This window comes from Carassius gibelio, chromosome B13 (assembly GCF_023724105.1).
Source record: "Carassius gibelio isolate Cgi1373 ecotype wild population from Czech Republic chromosome B13, carGib1.2-hapl.c, whole genome shotgun sequence".
Lineage (NCBI taxonomy): Eukaryota > Metazoa > Chordata > Actinopteri > Cypriniformes > Cyprinidae > Carassius > Carassius gibelio.
Genome location: NC_068408.1, coordinates 3177657 through 3196844, shown reverse-complemented (window position 1 = coordinate 3196844; position 19188 = coordinate 3177657). Strand labels below are relative to the sequence as shown.

The window sequence follows — 19188 nt, the reverse complement described above, 5'->3', positions numbered from 1 at the left end:
ATAATAATATATATTTATATATATATATTTCAACCCAGTGCCATGACAACACCGGCCCACCGGGAATAATTACACCGGGGGAGTAATTAATGACAATTTCTCATTTTGAGGTCAAATATTGCTTTGAAAGTAAATATTTTGTTATTCAAATGAACGTTTAATAAGCAGCAAGCTTGTTTAACATTTAACTCCTAAAGAAGCATCTCTACATGTTGTGTGTACTGCAAACACACTGGTGGGATTCATTGGAGAAGGGTGAAACGAATCCACCTGAGCAGAAGCAACGTGGCATGAACAAAGATTCAATTAGGAGACAAGATTGTACCCGTCCACTGAACGCTGCAGGTGTGATCCGCCTCGAGCGGATGCATGTGCCACTCATAAACCTCCTGCACTATTATTCTGCTGGATGTGTGCATTGTTGAGTGACCCGATCAAATTTAAGGGTTTAAGATTTGTTAAAGTAAATAATTCACCCCGAAAAATTAAGATCTGCTGAAAATGTGCTCACCCCCAGGTCATACAAGATTAGGATGAGTTTGTTTCTTCATCAGATTTGGAGAAATGTAGCATTGCATCAGTGTCTCATCAGTGGATGCTCTGCAGTGAATGGGTGCCGTCAGAATGAGAGTCCAAACAGCTGATAAAAACATCACAATAATACTCCTAAGCACTCCAGTCCATCAGTTAACATCTGGAGAAAACCTAACGCTGTGTGTTTATACAGAACATATCTGTAAAGATGTTAATAACTTGCTAAAATTTGAGTAATAATCCAAATTAATGCTTCCTCCGGTGAAAAAGTGGTCTGGTCTGAATTTGGTGTACTACAACCTAAACTTAAAATAAAATAAAAATACAAAAGGCATTTAAGCAGGGCTATTTAATGGATTCGATTTTTTTTATTAATAATAATAACCATTTAAGTTCTGGGGGAAAAAAATAGTGGCGAGTAAAACCAGATGATAAACATGCAAATATACATTCATATGATTAGCAAAAACAAAAGACATTTTCCAACAGGTGGAATCCACAGGTAACAAAGACAAAAACAGCTTACATTTCAAAAGTGCTTTCTTTAAGTAAACCATATTAAGACTTTAAAAAAGAACCTGTTTCTGCTTCAAATAAGGAGATGATTAAAAAAAACATATATTTTTTAAGGCACTTAATGCTACATTACCCTTATAATTCACAGAACAGAAGGAATGAAATCCAGTGGTTTCATCAAAGCACCACAAACTTGTGTCATGAACCTGAAAACACTGTTCAGCGTTCATTCGTTCGGTGTAAAAGAGCTGCATTTCAATCCTGAGATCACTGTCTGAATGACAGGAATGTTTCCATTTAGGTGTTTATAAGTCTTTACTTAAGTTTGGTGCAAGAATTTTTTTTTTTTTCGAAATAATAATGATATAATCAAAACAATTTCGATAAATAAATATGATGCCATGCTGTTCAAATATATGCAAATAACTTGATGAAATAAGCAATGTGCTGTCAAAGCAAAAAAAACAGCTGTAAAATATAGTAAGTAAATAAATAAACACTAACTGATTAGAATAAGAATAAAATTGCAAGTTATATTTTAAGGCAACTCCTGACGAGATGCAAATTGGTTAGAGGTCCTAATCAAGTAATAACTCACCCAAAACTGATTTCTGTCAACATTTACTCACCCTCATGTCATTCAAAACACTTTATTTTTTCACTCGCATGAAACAAAAATGTGATCTTGGATGGAAATGAAAGTGCATAGTGATTTGTATCGTCACCTTAAAATGAAACTAGAAATGCTGAACTGTTCTCTTCTCAGTGCAACATGACAGTATGAAAACAGACTTGCACAGGCATCGTGAACACAATATAAATATAAATCTGGAGTCTCTTCAGATTTCCCAGCTGTCACTGAAGTAGTGCTCCTCTTCTTCTACATCACAATACTTCTCTTCCTCCTCCTCTTCCTCCTCCTTCAGCTGTGACATCATCGTCTGAAGAGCAGCCTTCACTTCCTGAACCTCCTTCTCTAAGGACAGTGGCCATTACAGTTAAAGAAAATGTCACCAAATGATTTCTACTCATTCACACACACCAACATCCACAAAATAATAGAAGCAAAGCTCAGACAGGATCCAGAGTTCCACATCAAACACCGAAAAATAATAGAAAAAGAACTACAATACATGGGTTTAATCAAGCTGTAAGAACAAAGGTCTGACCCTCAAGTCTGTGAAGGAAATACTAAATCTGCCACAGCTCTAAAGGTATTTCCTTCAGAAGTTTAGAATTGTTACAATTCAGTTTTGATTTGTCAATATTGCGTATGGAGTGTAGATTGATGTTGATAAACACACACACACACACACACACACACACACACACACACACACACACATATATATATATATATATATATATATATACACACACACACACACATACATATACATATATATATATATATATATATATATATATATATATATATATACACACACAAACACATACACACATATACAATTATAAAATAATATTAATTAATAAAATTATTAAATATTTAAATACAATTATTTAAAAATAATTTTATTGCTGGGCATTAATTATACTATAATTACATTAAATCAGCTACAGGGTTCAACCGTCATAAGACCAAAAATACCCTTTTGATAAAAATCTAATTAATTTAAATAATTATTTAAATAAAATTCAACTAGTAATGTATAATGCATTGCTGTAAGAAATGAATATACCAAAAATATATTATTATTATTATAATTTATAGTACAATAATATAATTTAATATAATTATTTTCAAACTATAGTTCACACTGGCCATTCATACGCTACACATTTAAAAAAAAAAAAACGTAATAAAACGATTCCAATAAAACAAATTTTTTTATTACAAGCCATTTGTTATGCGTTACTTTTATATAAATAATGCATGTTTGCAAATGTAAATTAATGCAAATTGACATAATTCAATTTAAATAGAATTATTTTGATTTATATATATATATATATAAATAAATATAAATGCATTTATTTTTTATCCACCGTTAGATGAGTTCACATCATTCTTCGGTTACACATACAGTACTACAGACATCTTAAAGACTTTCGTGATGTTTGGCCTGTCCACCTGACACAGATTTCACGATTATGCGATCACGCTTCCTCCCCAAACAGCACTTCTTAATTCAAAGGCTCGGTTCATCTCCCCGACGGACCTCGTTCAGTTCAAGCAATCTCTTCTAAATAATGGATGAGTGTTTCATGAGAACGGGCTCTGCCCTCATCAGCGCTGGTGTGAGTGGGACCGAGTGTCCGGTGTAAGTGGCGAATCAAAGGGACGCACGCCTCATGTGGCAGATGGGGCCTGACGGGCACGTTTTGCTCTCCAAATGGCCCCATTCATAATTAAGCAGCCGTTAAAGAGCACTTCATGAATTATGAAAGAGGATCGGTAAGATCTCCCTCTGGCTGAATGGACGGATCTAATGAAGTTCCTCAGGCACAAACCTCAGCTTATTATGTGTTTATTTGCTCATCTTCCTGCTTAACCAGTGCAATCAATCCAGTGCTATGTGTTCCTCAAGTTACATGAAAACCAAACCTCATGCACGTATAATGACGTCTATGAGACAAGACACTGCAGGAGGCTTCATACTCGAGCAGATTAATCAAGTCCATCATAAGACTCAAATGAACAAGGTTATATAAGATTGTTTGGCTGATTTATATCTCAGGATATGATTCTGACAATATTCTGTCAAGGTTTGATTTGTGTCTTCAACAGAGCGAGACATGATGGAGCCAAGAAATCATTAGCATGATGGCATTTTTCATTAAGAGGTTGATTAATGCAGTGCTTCATTCACATAGCAGTGGTTTTTAATTTACCATTAAAAAATGTTACCTGGAATGCCTAAAAATAAAAATAAAAAAAATTCTAAAATAATTTATTTTAACAATAATGTAATAATTTAAAATTAACTTAGAAATGTGTTTGTTTTCATATAAAAATAATGTTAATATAAAACTTTGTTAAATAATTTAAACATTTTAATACAAATGCAATAACGTGGGATATTCCTATTTTTATAAATAATTATTAATTTATTAATAAAGTATTAGAATTAATAAACGATCATATATAAATTATTAATTAGACATTTGACAAATAATTTTATAATAATGTAATAATTTCAAATATTTCTATAGAAAAATAGTGTATTTAAATTATTAGAATTAAATATAATTTATTAATGTAAAATAATTAGAAAAATGTCTCTGCGTTTATTATTTTAATAAAAATAATTCATTATAATAATGTATTATTTATTAATAAATAATTATTTAAAATACATTTTAAATATTTAATACTAATTAAAAAAACATTTTCTATAACAATTCTACAGAGAGCGAGAGAAAGAGGGAGATGTATATTATATATACAATATATGTAGATGGCAGATAGCATACAAAGCACTGGTTCTCAATTGGGGGGCTACAATTTTGTGAATGTGCAGTAAACCACTGGCTGACATGAAAAAATCTAAATTAGTGTCCCTCGATGTCTAATGTAAACCTTGATCCTGAAGTGAAATCACATGAAAACTGCTGCTATAAAGCAATGAAGTCATACAAAGATGGATGGAATGAAGCAGAACAAGATGGGATGTTCAGATCAATCTCGTCTACACGCTTTCCTCTCAGTCAACGCAAAAGCTCGGCTCACAGGTGGCCAGAAATATGAAGATGTCAGAGCGATGACAGCGCACTGTTTCACAACCTTTCCCTTCATCTCACCGCTTTCATCTCACTTCAGAGTGACGGGCGACTAGTCTGTCTCCATTTCCCTTTTCTCTGTCTGTCACCTCCTTTCAACCTTCGCTGAGCGCTGGGTTTCTCTAGTAACTCAAATCTCATCCCTCAGATTCAATATCTCTCGAAAAAGTAAGGAAGAATGGTTTATCCTTAATTCCAGTCTGGAAGAGTGTCGTGTGCTGTCAAACGAGACATTAGCGGCTTTAATGAGCGCGAGAGACGTGTTCCTGTGGCTGTAAGTGACAGCAGAATGATGAAGTGCTGATGAGTCATTTTTATTAGGCCCAACAGAGAACATGAGAACGGAGCGCACGGATCATTTCATTCCAGCCTAACAGCCAATCAGAGCGACCTGAAGAAGCCCTGAGACACACTCATAATGAGCTCAGAATAACTGACTAAAAGTGTGTATTCTGAAGACAGGTGTGGGGTTTGGACAGGCAAAATCCACCTCTGTGAAGCTAGGATGTTCTGGGTGGTTGCTAAGGTGCTTTGGGTGGCTGCTAGGGCATTATTAAGGTGGTTTCTAGGGTCTTGCATAGCTAGGGTGATCTGGATGGTTGCTAGGGTGTTGCATTGCTAGGGTAATCTGGTTTGATGCTAGGGCGCTGCTAGGACATTCTGGGTGGCTTATAGGGTGTTGCATCACAAGGGTGATCTGGATGGTTGCTAGGTTGTTGCTAGGTTGTTATGGGTGGTTTCTAGGGTGTTGCATCGCAAGGGTGACCTGGATGGTTGCTAGGGCATTGCTAGTTTGTTGTGGGTGGTTTCTATGGTGTTGCATCACAAGGGTGATCTGGATGGTTGCTAAGGCGTTGCTAGGTTGTTCTGGCTGGTTGCTATGAGACTCTGGGTGGGTTCTCTGGTGTTGCATCGCAAGGGTGACCTGGATGGTTGCTAGGGCGTTGCTAGTTTGTTCTGGGTGGTTGCTAAGACACTCTGGGTGGTTTCTAGGGTGTTGCATCGAAAGGGTAATCTGGATGGTTGCTAGGGCATTGCTAGGTTGTTGTGGGTGGTTTCTAGGGTTTTGCATCGCAAGGGTGACCTGGATGGTTGCTAGGGCGTTGCTAGTTTGTTCTGGGTGGTTGCTAAGACACTCTGGGTGGTTTCTAGGGTGTTGCATCGAAAGGGTAATCTGGATGGTTGCTAGGGCATTGCTAGGTTGTTGTGGGTGGTTTCTAGGGTGTTGCATCGCAAGGGTGATCTGGATGGTTGCTAAGGCGTTGCTAAGTTGTTCTGGGTGGTTGCTAAGACACTCTGGGTGGTTTCTATGGTGTTGCATCACAAGGGTGATCTGGATGGTTGCTATGGCGTTGCTAGGTTGTTCTGGGTGGTTTCTAGGATATTGCATTGCAAGGGTGATCTGGATAGTTGCTAGGGAGTTGCTAGTTTGTTCTGGGTGGTTGCTATGAGACTCTGGGTGGGTTTTATGGTGTTGCATCACAAGGGTGACCTGGATGGTTGCTATGGCGTTGCTAGGTTGTTCTGGGTGGTTGATATGAGACTCTGGGTGGTTTCTAGGGTGTTGCATCGCTAGGGTGATCTGGATGGTTGCTAATGCATTGCTAGGTTGTTGTGGGTGGTTTCTAGGGTGTTGCATTGCTAGGGTGATCTGGATGGTTGCTAATGCATTGCTATACTGCGGTGGTTACTAGGGCATTGCTAGGGTGTTGCTAGGATATTCTGGATGGTTCTGGATGGTTGCTAAGGCGCTCTGGGTGGTCTCTAGCATGTTGCATTGCTAGGGTTATTGGGATGGTTGCTAGAGTGTTGCTAAGATGTTTTGGGTAGTTTCTAGGGCATTCCTAGGTTGCTTTAGGGTGCTGCCTTGGGTGTTCTGAGTGGTTGCTATGACTAAGTGAAAATAGTTTGTGATTTGAACAAATGACTACCACTAAACATGAGTGAATGATCTAACAGTACATGCGGACACACAGAGCTCTGTAAGGATATGAGTGAGGTCCTCGTCGTGCTGCTCTATGGCGGTCTGAAGCTGCTCTTCCAGGTAATGCAGTCGCTCACTGATGAGCTCACAGCGCTCCGCCAGCTCTGTCGTCTCTCCACACAGATCCTGAGACACAAACACATCACACCCATTAAACCCTGCAGCTCAAACACATCTCTAGCCGCTCAAGTGTGGTGCTAATAGTCTGATAATGCTTGTCAGTGCACATACAGCACCAACATGTGTGCATTTTAAACTGGAAGAGACATTTTTATGTCATTAATATACATGGATGGAAAACAGACAGAAGTTAGAACAACACTAAGCAGATGTTTCACAGCATGTGATTTTAAATGTGTGTAAATCTGTTCTTTCTGGTTTGTTTATTTGCTAGAAAATTGAGTTTAAAATTGAGTTTACGTGTTCCCAAATATAAAAAGTGTTTTAAAGGCGTAGAGAGAAAATCAAGCTGGAACACATATTAAACAGTATATAAATAATACTAAAATAACACTGATTTCTATGGTTTGTACAAAAAAAAGGGGATAAATAGATTGTGAAGCTTTCCAAATTATATATTACAAGCACCAAGCAAACTAAAGCACCTATTAAAAATAATTTTCATTAATTTAAATAAAACTGAAATAAATATTATAATATTAAAACTTTATATATTAATTATTATTCTAAATAAATAAAAGTGAAATTATGCTTTTGCAACTGAATGCAATAAAATAAAGTGCTTAAATGAATAAAACTAATAAAAATAGTAATAATAATAATAAAATATAAAGTTAAAAATAAATATTAAAATAAATAGAAATGATAAAAGCACACACTTACTAAAATAAACAGTGAACAATAATACTAAAATAAGACTGATTTGTACAAAATAAGTGACAAAATAATGCTTTTACAAGCATCAAACAACTAAAACTATTTAAATTTTGTTAATTTTAAATCTAAAAAAGACAATGATTAGATTAATAACATTAGATTAATATTAGATATAAACAATATAAATGTTGTCTTTGCAACTTACCGTCAAAATAATTTTAAGTACTAAAACAACTGAAACTGTAATTTAAAAGCACTAAATATTAAATAATACTAAAAGACAAAAGAAAAACATTTGTAAGACTAGCTAAAATAAAAATAAAAACTGAAAGTATAAAAAAACTAATAAAAATATTAATATAAATGAAACTAAAATAACACTGATTTGTATGGTTCACAAAAATGAGGCATAAGATGATCTTTAAGAAGCATGTCTGAGACAAGCGTGTGCTAACTGGGTCAGCCACTGAAAACAGTGAAACTTATCCATAATCTTAAAGCGGTGAAGAATAAACGGTGACGTTAAACCATTAGCGACTGTGAGGTCAGACGTGAGCGCGGCTGTCAGCTCCTCTTCTCCTCATCAGAGTCCCGTAATGACTTCACCCAACACTTTAGCAGCAGCCAGGTAAGTGGGACAGGTCCGCACGGTCGGCTCCGTCCCAATTCCATCAAAGCATGATTCACTGTTTTACTCCGGTGCTCAGAGTCAGAGAGCGTCTCGAGGTGGTCGACTGACTCACATCCGCCCGGCTCTCTCAGGAACGGCCTCGTGTAGCTTTAATGAGGTCTGCGGTCTATTCTTAGACCCCCCAGACCAGCTAATGAAACACCTTTTATAGATGCTAACTTCACACTGCGGGCGAATTAAAACACTTCTGAATGAGGCTGGAGTCTCCGGGGACGCATTCGAGAACAACAGCCGCACCGAACGGACTGAGCGATAGTTACTGAGGTGTAATGGAAATCACGCTGGGCGAATGTTTTTAAAGGTCACTGCGATTGCTTTATTGCGTCTAGAAGTCACAGACTGCAAAAATTGTAGCTTGGTGATAATCATGAGAGGCATAATAATACAGAAATCCTTCACAAAGGAAAGATCAGTTTAATTCTGATCATATCTAATGACGTTAAGAAGAGATTTGCAGGGTATTTAAATGTAAGGTTTGGTTGATGGTCCTCTAGCATTGACTATATGAGCTTAAGAAATAGAGAAGACAAAGCTGTGACCTAAAGCATACTAAGTTCCCAGATTCGTGTAAACACAGCTGAGCGAAGGCCTTCACTCACCTCAGGAGACGCGTCCTCCAAACAGAAGAGAAACTCCTCTAATTTCTGCAAGACACAGGAGGACGGATAAGTCACTTTAGCAGAAGATTAAAACAAAACAAAAGACCTCATCTATTATTAAAAAAGCACTCAGCGCACTGACATTATGGGAAGTGTGCAATAACTCGTCATTACGGCTGACAAGAAGCAAAATAATTGAGCGGGTTCGGCCCATCTGTGTGGGTAATGATTGCATTCAGGAGTTGTGTGCTAAAGCAGACAATAATTAGCACTCAGTGGCAGATCTATTAGTTCAACTCGAGCTGATGGGAGCCGGCCTCGGAAAAAATAGATTACAGCCTCGTGTCTCAGAGATTGGGATTTAAATGACACAATATTAATTATCATCTCCTGTCGGCAGGAGCAATATTAAAGTGCCCCTGGTTGGGCGTAGACCACTGCCCCGTTTATTAGATCCTGACCTGGTTTCAAATCATATTTAGCTTGTCAAAAAGTCAATGGTTTATTGCTAAAGTAATTTATTCATAAGAAAGAGACGGCTGCTGCAGGCAACAATGTATCAAAAATAAGTATACACACACACGCACACACACACGCACACACACACACACGCACACGCACACGCACACACAAAATACCATAATATATATAAATAGAAAATAACATTAATAAAATCAATTAGTAAATTACAGCAATTATAATTATATTAGTAAATTATTCTTATTATTTTTATTATTTCTAATAATAATAATGCATATTTCTATTACTGTTGTCATTATCATCATAACTATACATTATCAGTATAATGTAATACATATCTATTTTTATTATCATAATTGTTATCATTATTGCAATTGTCAGCATTTAATTATATTAGTATTTCATATAATTTACCATAACAAATACATATGCAAACATGTCCAAATAGAATAATTACAATTATATTTCAATCATTATTATTATTATTATTATTATTATTATTATACATATTGATTATAATTATCATTATTATTACTAACTCTAATTTACTATTATATATTATATAATATATTATACTATATATTATATATATATATATATATAGGGCTGTCAATCGATTAAAAATTCTAATCACGATTAATCGTGTGGTCATCATGAGTTAACTCATGATTAATCGCGATTTAATCGCACATTTTTATCTGTTCTAAATGTACCTTAAATTAATACTTTAATAATAAGTTTTTAATACTCTAATCCACATGGGCATAGACAATTATGGATGCTTCATGCAGATGTACGCATTTTTATTATTAGTGAATCCATATTGAACAGAGCATGAAGACTAGACATGTTTCATAGGTCTTAGATATGTTTCAGAGAACCTGTACATATCTATTAGACATGTGGAAACAGAACAGAAATACCAGGTTCCCATTACTTCTCTTTCTTTGCACTGAGCAATTAACACAAGCCTGTTTACATTATTAACATTATTAGCAGCACACTTCTTCTGAACATGCAACAGACATTTACTATTACATCTGTTTGTCTCTCTGTGCAACATACAGTAATTTAAAACTGTTTTCATTGTTATATTTGACTGTTTCTGTTGTTAGACAACAGAATGAATATAATATAGTGACTCAAACGCGACGCATTAAGAAATATCTCCCTTACAAGATGTTAATCTGCACAAGAATCCTGATTTATAATCAAGCGGTCGTCTGATGAAATCAAATACAGACAATAGCTGTGTTGTGATTTTAGCAATACTTAAGTTGCATGTAAAATCAGCACTTGCACTAGCATAAAGAATTATTATATGAATTATATTAAATAAAGAGATGAAGGACAGAGAGATGAAGAGCAGCTTCACCTCACCTTCAGAGTCCTGGAGTGGCTGATCTTCAACAGACTAAAGACAAAAACAGCCATGCACTTAGAGACAATAGAGCCCTGCCGAGCTGGAAGATATCAGAACCACTTAGAAAAAGTTCAGAACGAGAAGGGCAGCGAAAGGAGGAGGAGAACAGAGCGGAAATTAGAGTCAGTCAGCGAATGGATGGTTTTTATGGAAATGGAAAGGGGTTTCTATTTTTAGTTTCTCATTTCGTGAGTCTTTCGTAAAGGACAAGCTGTGTCTTAAACATTGAAAAGCTATGAAACACGATGCAGAAAAGCTAGTTCATGACTGGACTATTGTAATGCACTTCTAGGTGGTTGTCCCGCATCTTCAATAAACAAGCTACAGGTCGTCCAAAATGTCCTTATCAGGTCAAGAAAATAAGGTCATATTATCCCAATTTTACAGTCTCCGCACTGTCTACCTTTTAAGTTTCTGTATCATCTACTACTTACACTTAAGAGCCTTGATTGGTGAGCTCCTGCATCTCTAAATAGTCTTCTAGCACACTACAATCCTCACACTCTCTAAAGTTGCAAAACGCTGGACTTTTGGTAGTTCCCAGGATAGCAAATGTCCACTAAAGGAGAGAGCTTTTTCACATTTGACCTGATAACATTCAGGTATTAAAATAATGCATCTAATAATCTTGGACTGCGTTTATATCTGATCACATGCACATTATTATTCTTTAGCTTGGTTTGAATTAATAATTTTTGCTTGGTTGGAACAGCAGCTGTGCTAATTATGTCTCAATTAGTTTCTCTGTTTCTGCCACGGGATGTAACTAGGATTGACACAAGCTTCAGTCCGGATCCAATCAGAATTTAATCACTTTTTGCCAATAAAAAATATTGAATATGCACCAAATTGCATACAGTATTTTTTCCCCATTAGGGCATTTGAAAACAGAGTTGTTTTTCCTTCCTTCACATATTCTCACTATATCATATGAGCCATAAAACCCTGATGCATTATGATACTCAATAAAAAAAACTGATATTTTTAGATTTTTGTCTAAACTTCCAACTATTGTTTCATTTTAAGGCTTTACAGGGTTAATTCTACTCTATGCTTGCCAAGAGGCCAAGTTAAAAACTAGAAAGACGAACACTTTTAGACCATGAACATGTAATAAGTAATTATTTTGGTCCATTTTGCTGATATTTAATGTGTTCTGGTTTGACCTTAGTGAACTCTGAGTGTTGGAGGTCAGCCTCGGGGCACCAGCGCCCCCCTAGAGCGGTCAACATGGCGCAGTCCGCTTCCTCTTTAGTGAATGGCAGGACATCTGAACCCGATCCAGGGATGAAGGGAAGATCCTCCAATTCGGAGATGCTGGAGGTGCGCTGATCGAGGCCTTTTAGGAGGAGATGACAAGCCTCCAAATCAGCCTCCCAAATGTGCTCCAGTGCTGGACTTCCACAGCTACAGAGAGAAATACTATTAATTACACTTGTTTTGATGATTTGTAATTACATGCAATGACATCCAGACACTTAAACCTTAGTGCATTAATAATTATTGAGGAACTGATACCTTGAGTGATCTGAACTACTGCCAAACCTGATATATCACACTAATGGAGTCTTTCCATTAGTTCATGCATTTAATGAAAAATGCATCAATGAAAAGGACATATATTCATGAAACTAGACATTTCTACTTTGCCTGAGGATTTCTATCCAAAAAGAGCATAAAATACGTTTAAACAACCATAATGTTACTATATAGAGACACTAAAGCTCCCTGCTGTTTCCTACAGTCCATGAAACTGCGAGAGAGCGCACGGAGAGGATGATAATTACGATCTTCACACCTGTGTCTCTAGAGACAGCTTCGATAACAGACAATGCTGTACTCTCCACAGAAACCCCGCTTTGCTCCTCCTGGTGGCTTCATTCGGCTGCCTCACAAACCCACAGAGATTCATTTACATGTTTGTGTTTGGTTTCATGCATCGTGAAGAGCTGAGATGGTGAAATAGAGGTGCATTAAAGATCTCTGCATAACTCATAATGGATTCCAATAGAATTCTATGCATTAGAATGTTGCTGAAAGGTTGCATTCCAACAGATATTGGGATGTTAGACTGCTGCTAAAACGTAGGTTTCCAATAGAATCTGATATGTTAGATTGTTGCTAAAACATTGGATTTTAATAGATTTAGACATGTTACAACATTCAAAAATGTTGGATTCCATTCAGAAGATTGGAAGGTTGCTCAGATGTTGGAATTCAATAGAATTCAACATGTTAGAATGTTGATATAATGTTGGATTCCAACAGCATTCCATGTTTGAGAATGTTGCTAAAACACTATTTCAATTCAGTTTGACATGTTAGAACATTGCTGACATTTTTGATTCCAATAGAATTCGACATGTTAGAATTTAGCAAAAACGCTACTAAAAACCATTCGGTCCCACTTTATATTAGGTGGCCTTAACTACTATGTACTTACATAAAAAAATAAGTACAATGTACTTACTGTGTTCATATTGTATTGTAAAACACTTTTGCTGCTATTGAGGTGGGATGGGGTAAGGTTCGGGAGAGGGTTGGAGGTATGGGTAAGTTTAAGGGTGGGTTAAGGTGTAAAGTATGGGTCAACAGTGTAATTATAAATGTAATTACAGACATTAAATACAGATGTAATTATATGTAGTTTTTTTTAAATATAAGTACAATGTAAAAACATGTATGTGCACAATAAGTACAATGTACTGAATTATGAATTAAAATGTAAGTGCATAGTAGTTAAGGCCACTTAATATAAAGTGGGTCCAACGATTCTAATAAAAGTTTTACGTGTTAAAATGTTGCTAAAATGTTGTATTCCAACAGAATTCCATGTTTTAGAATATTGCTAAAATGTAGGATTTAAATAGAATTTGATGCATTAGAATGTTGCTTAAATATTGGATTCCGATAGTATTTGACATTAGAATGTTGCTAAAATGCCGGATTCTAATAAATTATGCCTTAGAATGTTGCAAAAACGTTGGATCACAATATAATTCAACATGTTAGAATGTTGCTAAAATGTTACATTCCAATAGAATGTAACGTGTTAAAATGGTTTTGCAATGAACAGTACAGATCACTGCAGGGTATGATAGTGAATATAGTAAAAAAAAAAAAAAAATTGTGAGCTATTTTTAGTGTTATTTTGTCAAATGCTCAGTATAGTTAGTCCTTGGTGATTATCACTAGATGAATTTTGGCTATAATTGATGTTTTAATGAAAATGATTGATGGCAGCACAAAAGAAAAAAAAGAAAAGAGCAACAATCATCTCTGTGTTTTCTGAAATCAAACAGACACAGTAATCTGATTGACAGGTTCCTCCCGCAGGAAAAGGGCTAGTGGTTCTCTGATTTTGCCGCCTGCATGTAGGGAAAACCAGTCAATTAGCTCAACGTCTACATGTACACAAACAAAGGAATCCCCTGATGGAGGGCTGACAGGGACAGTCAGTGCTAAAACCAGACAGATAACCTGATTTTACCCCTCAAATCCCACAGCTGTTGCTTTTTATTGGCCATGAGTGTGACATACGTGTGTGTGACTGTGGTGCTGGTGTTCAAAACAGCATTTATGTGATAAAAAAAAAACAGTAATACTATGAAATATTATTTACATTTAAAATTACAGTTTTTTACTTTAATACTGTATATTGTAAAATGTTATTTATTTCTATGATCAAAGCTGAATGTTCAGCATCATTCCTCCAGTCTTCAGTGTCACATGATCTTCAGAAATCAGAATAATATCATGATCTTGCTGCTCAAGAAATACTTATAATTATTATCAATGTTGAAAACAGTTGTGCAGCTTAATATTTTTATGGAAACTGAGATTTTGTTTTTCAGGATCTTTTTTTTTTTAATAGGGAGTAAAAAATACAGCATTTATTTGAAATATATATATATTTTTACATCATAAACATCTCTACAGAGTGATTTCTGACTGATCATGTGACACTGATTACTGATTACAAAATATATACTGCATGTTTGTATTTATACATACATAATAAATATACACAATACACAAACATGTATAATGTAAACAAAAACTTTGATTTTGAATGCAATTAATTGCGATCAATCATTTGAAAGCACTTATTTTTTTCATGCATATAGTGACAAGTTGCTTCAAAATAACAAAAAGGTACTTCCTCATTTCCTCTCACTGTTTGAAAACAAGCAGACTGGCTATTTTTGACCAGAAGAACGTGAGTGAATGGTATTTTTCATTTTTCTGGCCCAACTATTCCTTTAATATTCCCATTTGTGGAAAAATCAAAAAGGGAGAGTCCATTTATTTGAGCGCGGCTAACAAAAGAACCCCTGGCGGGGTTGAGTGCGACCGCCGGCTAATGCTTTCAGAGTCATTGCAGGCAGGTTTCCATGGTGAGTAACAAGAAGAACAATCACTCCGGCTAAAATAAAATTGAAGGAAAGTGAGAAGCGAGGGTTTCCGGAGTTTCGCCCCTCCTCTGCAAGCCGTACAGTAATCACCTTGGCAACAGACAGTGCTTCTGGCATCCGAGCATGTGCTTTTGCAAAGGAGCGAACGGTAAACCATATGCCACGCTTCCCTCCAGATGGCCGCCCATAGTGTTTTATTGAAATGTAATGAATGCTACATTTCTACGGTTGAGTACTGCAACTAATAACTCATTCGATAATACCAATTATGTGTTGTATTTATGTCGAGAGAGATGCTGAATAAAACAATAGCGCTCGTGGAGACTTGCATCAGCGAAGGAAAGTCTGGCACTTGCTTAACCTTTTCGTCTCCATTACTATGCATGAAATTTACAGCTCCTGGTCCTTCCATCATGTGGACTTGAGATCACCAGGTCAGAAATAACAGGGCGGGATTGTGTTCCCACTTTTGCATTAATTAAACCAGTGCTTCTCATACGGTTCTGCTTCAGAACCCAGACTTTGTGTGTGTGTGTGTGTGTGTGTGTACTTGGATTGGTTAAATGCAGAGCAACACTGAGTATGGGTTATCATACTTTGCAAATGTCAGGACTTTCACTTTTCACAAGTGTTCGAATCATTTTGGCTGTATATATTATTAATAAAAATGATTGGTCACTTCACTTCGCAATATCTAAGTGGTTGATTTTTGTCTAGAATAAGCTGCAAGTGGTTCTAAAAATCAATAAATGCAAGAAAAATGAGCCAAGAATGCTCAAAACAAATATACTTTTCTAGTGAGACGATTTATTAAAGTGGCAGTCTCATTTATTCATCTCATTTGGTTAATTTCGAGATGTCAGTTTGGACAGAAGCCGAGCTCATCAGAAAGAGACTGATGCAGTCAGTGCAGACCTGAGTGATTTAATACACTGAAACATCCAGAGACAGCGTGAACTGCTTAAATAAGAAAAATAACCCAAGGTACGAGACGAGAGGCTGTTTGTGTGAAAGAGAGATGAGAAATATCCATTACCTGTGAAGTCTGTCCTCCAGAAGCTCAATATACTTCAGAGTGTTTTCCTTTAAACTGCGCTCTGTTGAGGAGAAAATCATGATGTACATCAGAGAGAGATGATGGAATATCACACATATTCATGTCCAGGCAAGACTGTCCTTTTATTCTGGATACAACTCATGAAAACATCTCCAGATCAAGTTTCAAGAACAATTAAAACTTTAAATATTAAAATATTGTGTGGACATTTTATAGCCTTTGTAAAACACAGTGTTCTTAATGATTCTCAGTATTGCAACATTTAAATATAAAAAGCAAGACACACACACACACATAAAATTGCCAAAATTTCTATTTAGATAATATTTATATTTCTTATTATCATTTTTATTATTACCATTTAATATGTACCTGTATATTTGTATAATATTAAAATTAGTTTAATTATCTAAATCTTTTAAGTGTGACAAATATGAAAAAAAAAAAACTTTCACAGCACTGTATACATTATATTACTACCATACTTATTATTCAAATTTATTTATTCATTTACTTTTTTATTTTTGGGTTGGATTTGGATCACCTGGATGAATTCCTTACAGGTAACATTCACTCTTATAAACAATCATCAATAATCACTGTTACAATTATAAATCTGCACATATAGTCAAACATGCTAGATTGTTGCTAAAACATTGGATTTTAATAGAATTAGACATGTTAGAACATTCAAAAATGTTGGATTCCATTCAGAAGATTGGAAGGTTGCTCAGATGTTTGAATTCAATAGAATTCATCATGTTAGAATGTTGATATAATGTTGGATTCCAACAGCATTCCATGTTTGAGAATGTTGCTAAAATACAGGATTCCAATTCAATTTGACATGTTAGAACGGTGCTGACATTTAGGATTCCAATAGAATTCGACATGTTAGAATTTAGCGAAAACGCTGGATTCTAATAAAAGTTTTACGTGTTAAAGTGTTTCTTAAATGTTATATTCCAACAGAATTCCATGCTTTAGAATATTGCTAAAATGTAGGATTTCAATAGAATTTGATGCGTTAGAATGTTGCTTAAATATTGGATTCCGATAGCGTTTGACATTAGAATGTTGCTAAATTGCCGGATTCTAATAAATTATGCGTTAGAAAGTTGCAAAAATGTAGGATCATAATATAATTCAACATGTTAGAATGTTGATAAAATGTTACATTCCAATAGAATTATTATTATTATTATTATTATTATTATTATTATTATTATTCTATAATTCTTCTCTAATTCGGTCACTATAATGCATGTGTCCTGATCTAACAGCGTTGAGCACAATCTCCACATTTTTGCACACTGAGCCTGACGGTGTCGTTCTCAAACTGTGATCTCGTCCTAATCCAATTCCATCCCCAACACCCCCCACACACACCTAAAATCCGAGAGAAGAAAAAATCTGCACATTTCAGCCCTGATTCAGTCTGAACCTGATCTCATGACCGACCTGAACTCCGATCAAATCACTGAAACGTGCTGTAATGCCGCCCACTGGTCCATAAGCTTCATCCAGCAAACCACAGACGAGCGAGTCAACGTCTTTATGGAGTGAGATGTTTCTCACAACATACTGCAGAGATGAAAGTCTCTTCAGCAGCAGATGGGGATAGTGGCACTGAGTGAAGAAGTGCTGCATGCTTGGGTTTTTTTGGACAGTAGATTGTGCAGCAATCTCTTAACCATCAGAGAGTGGAAAATAGTGTGAGAATGCAAATATAACGCTGTTGGAGTTACAACCTAGCAGTCCCTGCACATGCACCAGCCGTGGTGTTCATATGGGAGGTGCAAGCTCAAATCAACGCTGGTAATCCAATTTTAAGTGAAAAACATATTAAAAAAAAAAAGACCATTAAAATGCTACTTTAATCTTATAAAAATAAAAAAAAACTATAGAAAAAAATAAATAAATAAATCTGTGTGTGTGTGTGTGTTAATGATAACAACCCTCTACCATATGTCCATAGGGAACAAACCCAAGAAATCTCAAAATAAATTATGCATCATTATTTTATGCAATTAAAAAGGCATACATAACTATAAGTGAAAAATACTCAAAACATGTTTTATTTAATATATACATGTCTATTAAAGTTGGTTTATGCACTAAAAAAATCTAAACATATTGCTCATATGACAATAGAGTATTTAAAGGAAAGCGTTTAAAAGATTACTGTGACTATACTAGTAATATACTATACTATTATGTATACTAGTAAAGTCTATAGGTGCTACACTAAACGTGTTAAATAACATCTCGGTTACGTATGTAACCTTGGTTCCCTGAATAGGGAACGAGATGCTGCGGTGACGTCACCACGTATGGGAACACCTCCGGTGTGACGAATGTCTGAAGCCCTATACCATCCCGCCAATCCTATTGGCCAAATGGCGCATAGCACCACCCTACGCATGCGCACGCATGATATACCTGGGTGCAGCGCGCCATTTCGCTCAGATTTCATGACTGAAGATGAAGAAGTTATCAAGGTACGGAACGGCCAGAACCGCAGCATCTCGTTCCCTATTCAGGGAACCAAGGTTACATACGTAACCGAGATGTTCCCTATCATAGGTCACTTCGATGCTGCGGTGACGTCACCACGTATGGGAACGATATACCAAAACGCCTGACGTACCTGATAACTGAGATCCGAGGAAGCATCTGCTCAAGCGGAGAGAACCCGGGAGCCAGGAGCCATCCTCACATCCAGACTGTAGGACTTGATAAAAGTGCTCGGTGAGGACCATCCTGCCGCAGCACAGATATCATTCATAGAAGATCCACTGAGAAAAGCTTGAGAAGAAGCCACAGCTCAAGTGGAATGAGCCTTAATTTCTAAGGGCGAAGCGAGTCCGCGCGCCTCATAGGCCAAAGAAATTGCCTCCACCAGCCAATG

The 19188-nt window shown here is 36.1% G+C and overlaps 1 protein-coding gene across 3 annotated transcripts in view; it reads right to left on the bottom strand.

The window, feature by feature from the left end:
* Positions 1-6541: 6541 nt before the first annotated feature.
* The window catches only part of disc1 (DISC1 scaffold protein), a 45998-nt gene continuing 33351 nt past the window's right edge, over positions 6542-19188 (bottom strand). Inside the window, exons 10-13 of one of the 3 annotated variants that reach the window (XM_052572780.1) lie at positions 16257-16317; positions 11972-12212; positions 8903-8947; positions 6544-6901 (exon numbers count right to left, since the gene is read on the bottom strand). In XM_052572780.1, coding sequence (XP_052428740.1) covers positions 6725-6901; positions 8903-8947; positions 11972-12212; positions 16257-16317 — 524 coding nt within the window. In that variant the 3' untranslated portion in view covers positions 6544-6724. Of the gene's footprint in view, positions 6902-8902; positions 8948-11971; positions 12213-16256; positions 16318-19188 lie in introns of all 3 variants that reach the window. The other 2 variants (XM_052572781.1, XM_052572782.1) reach the window with 2 other exon arrangements.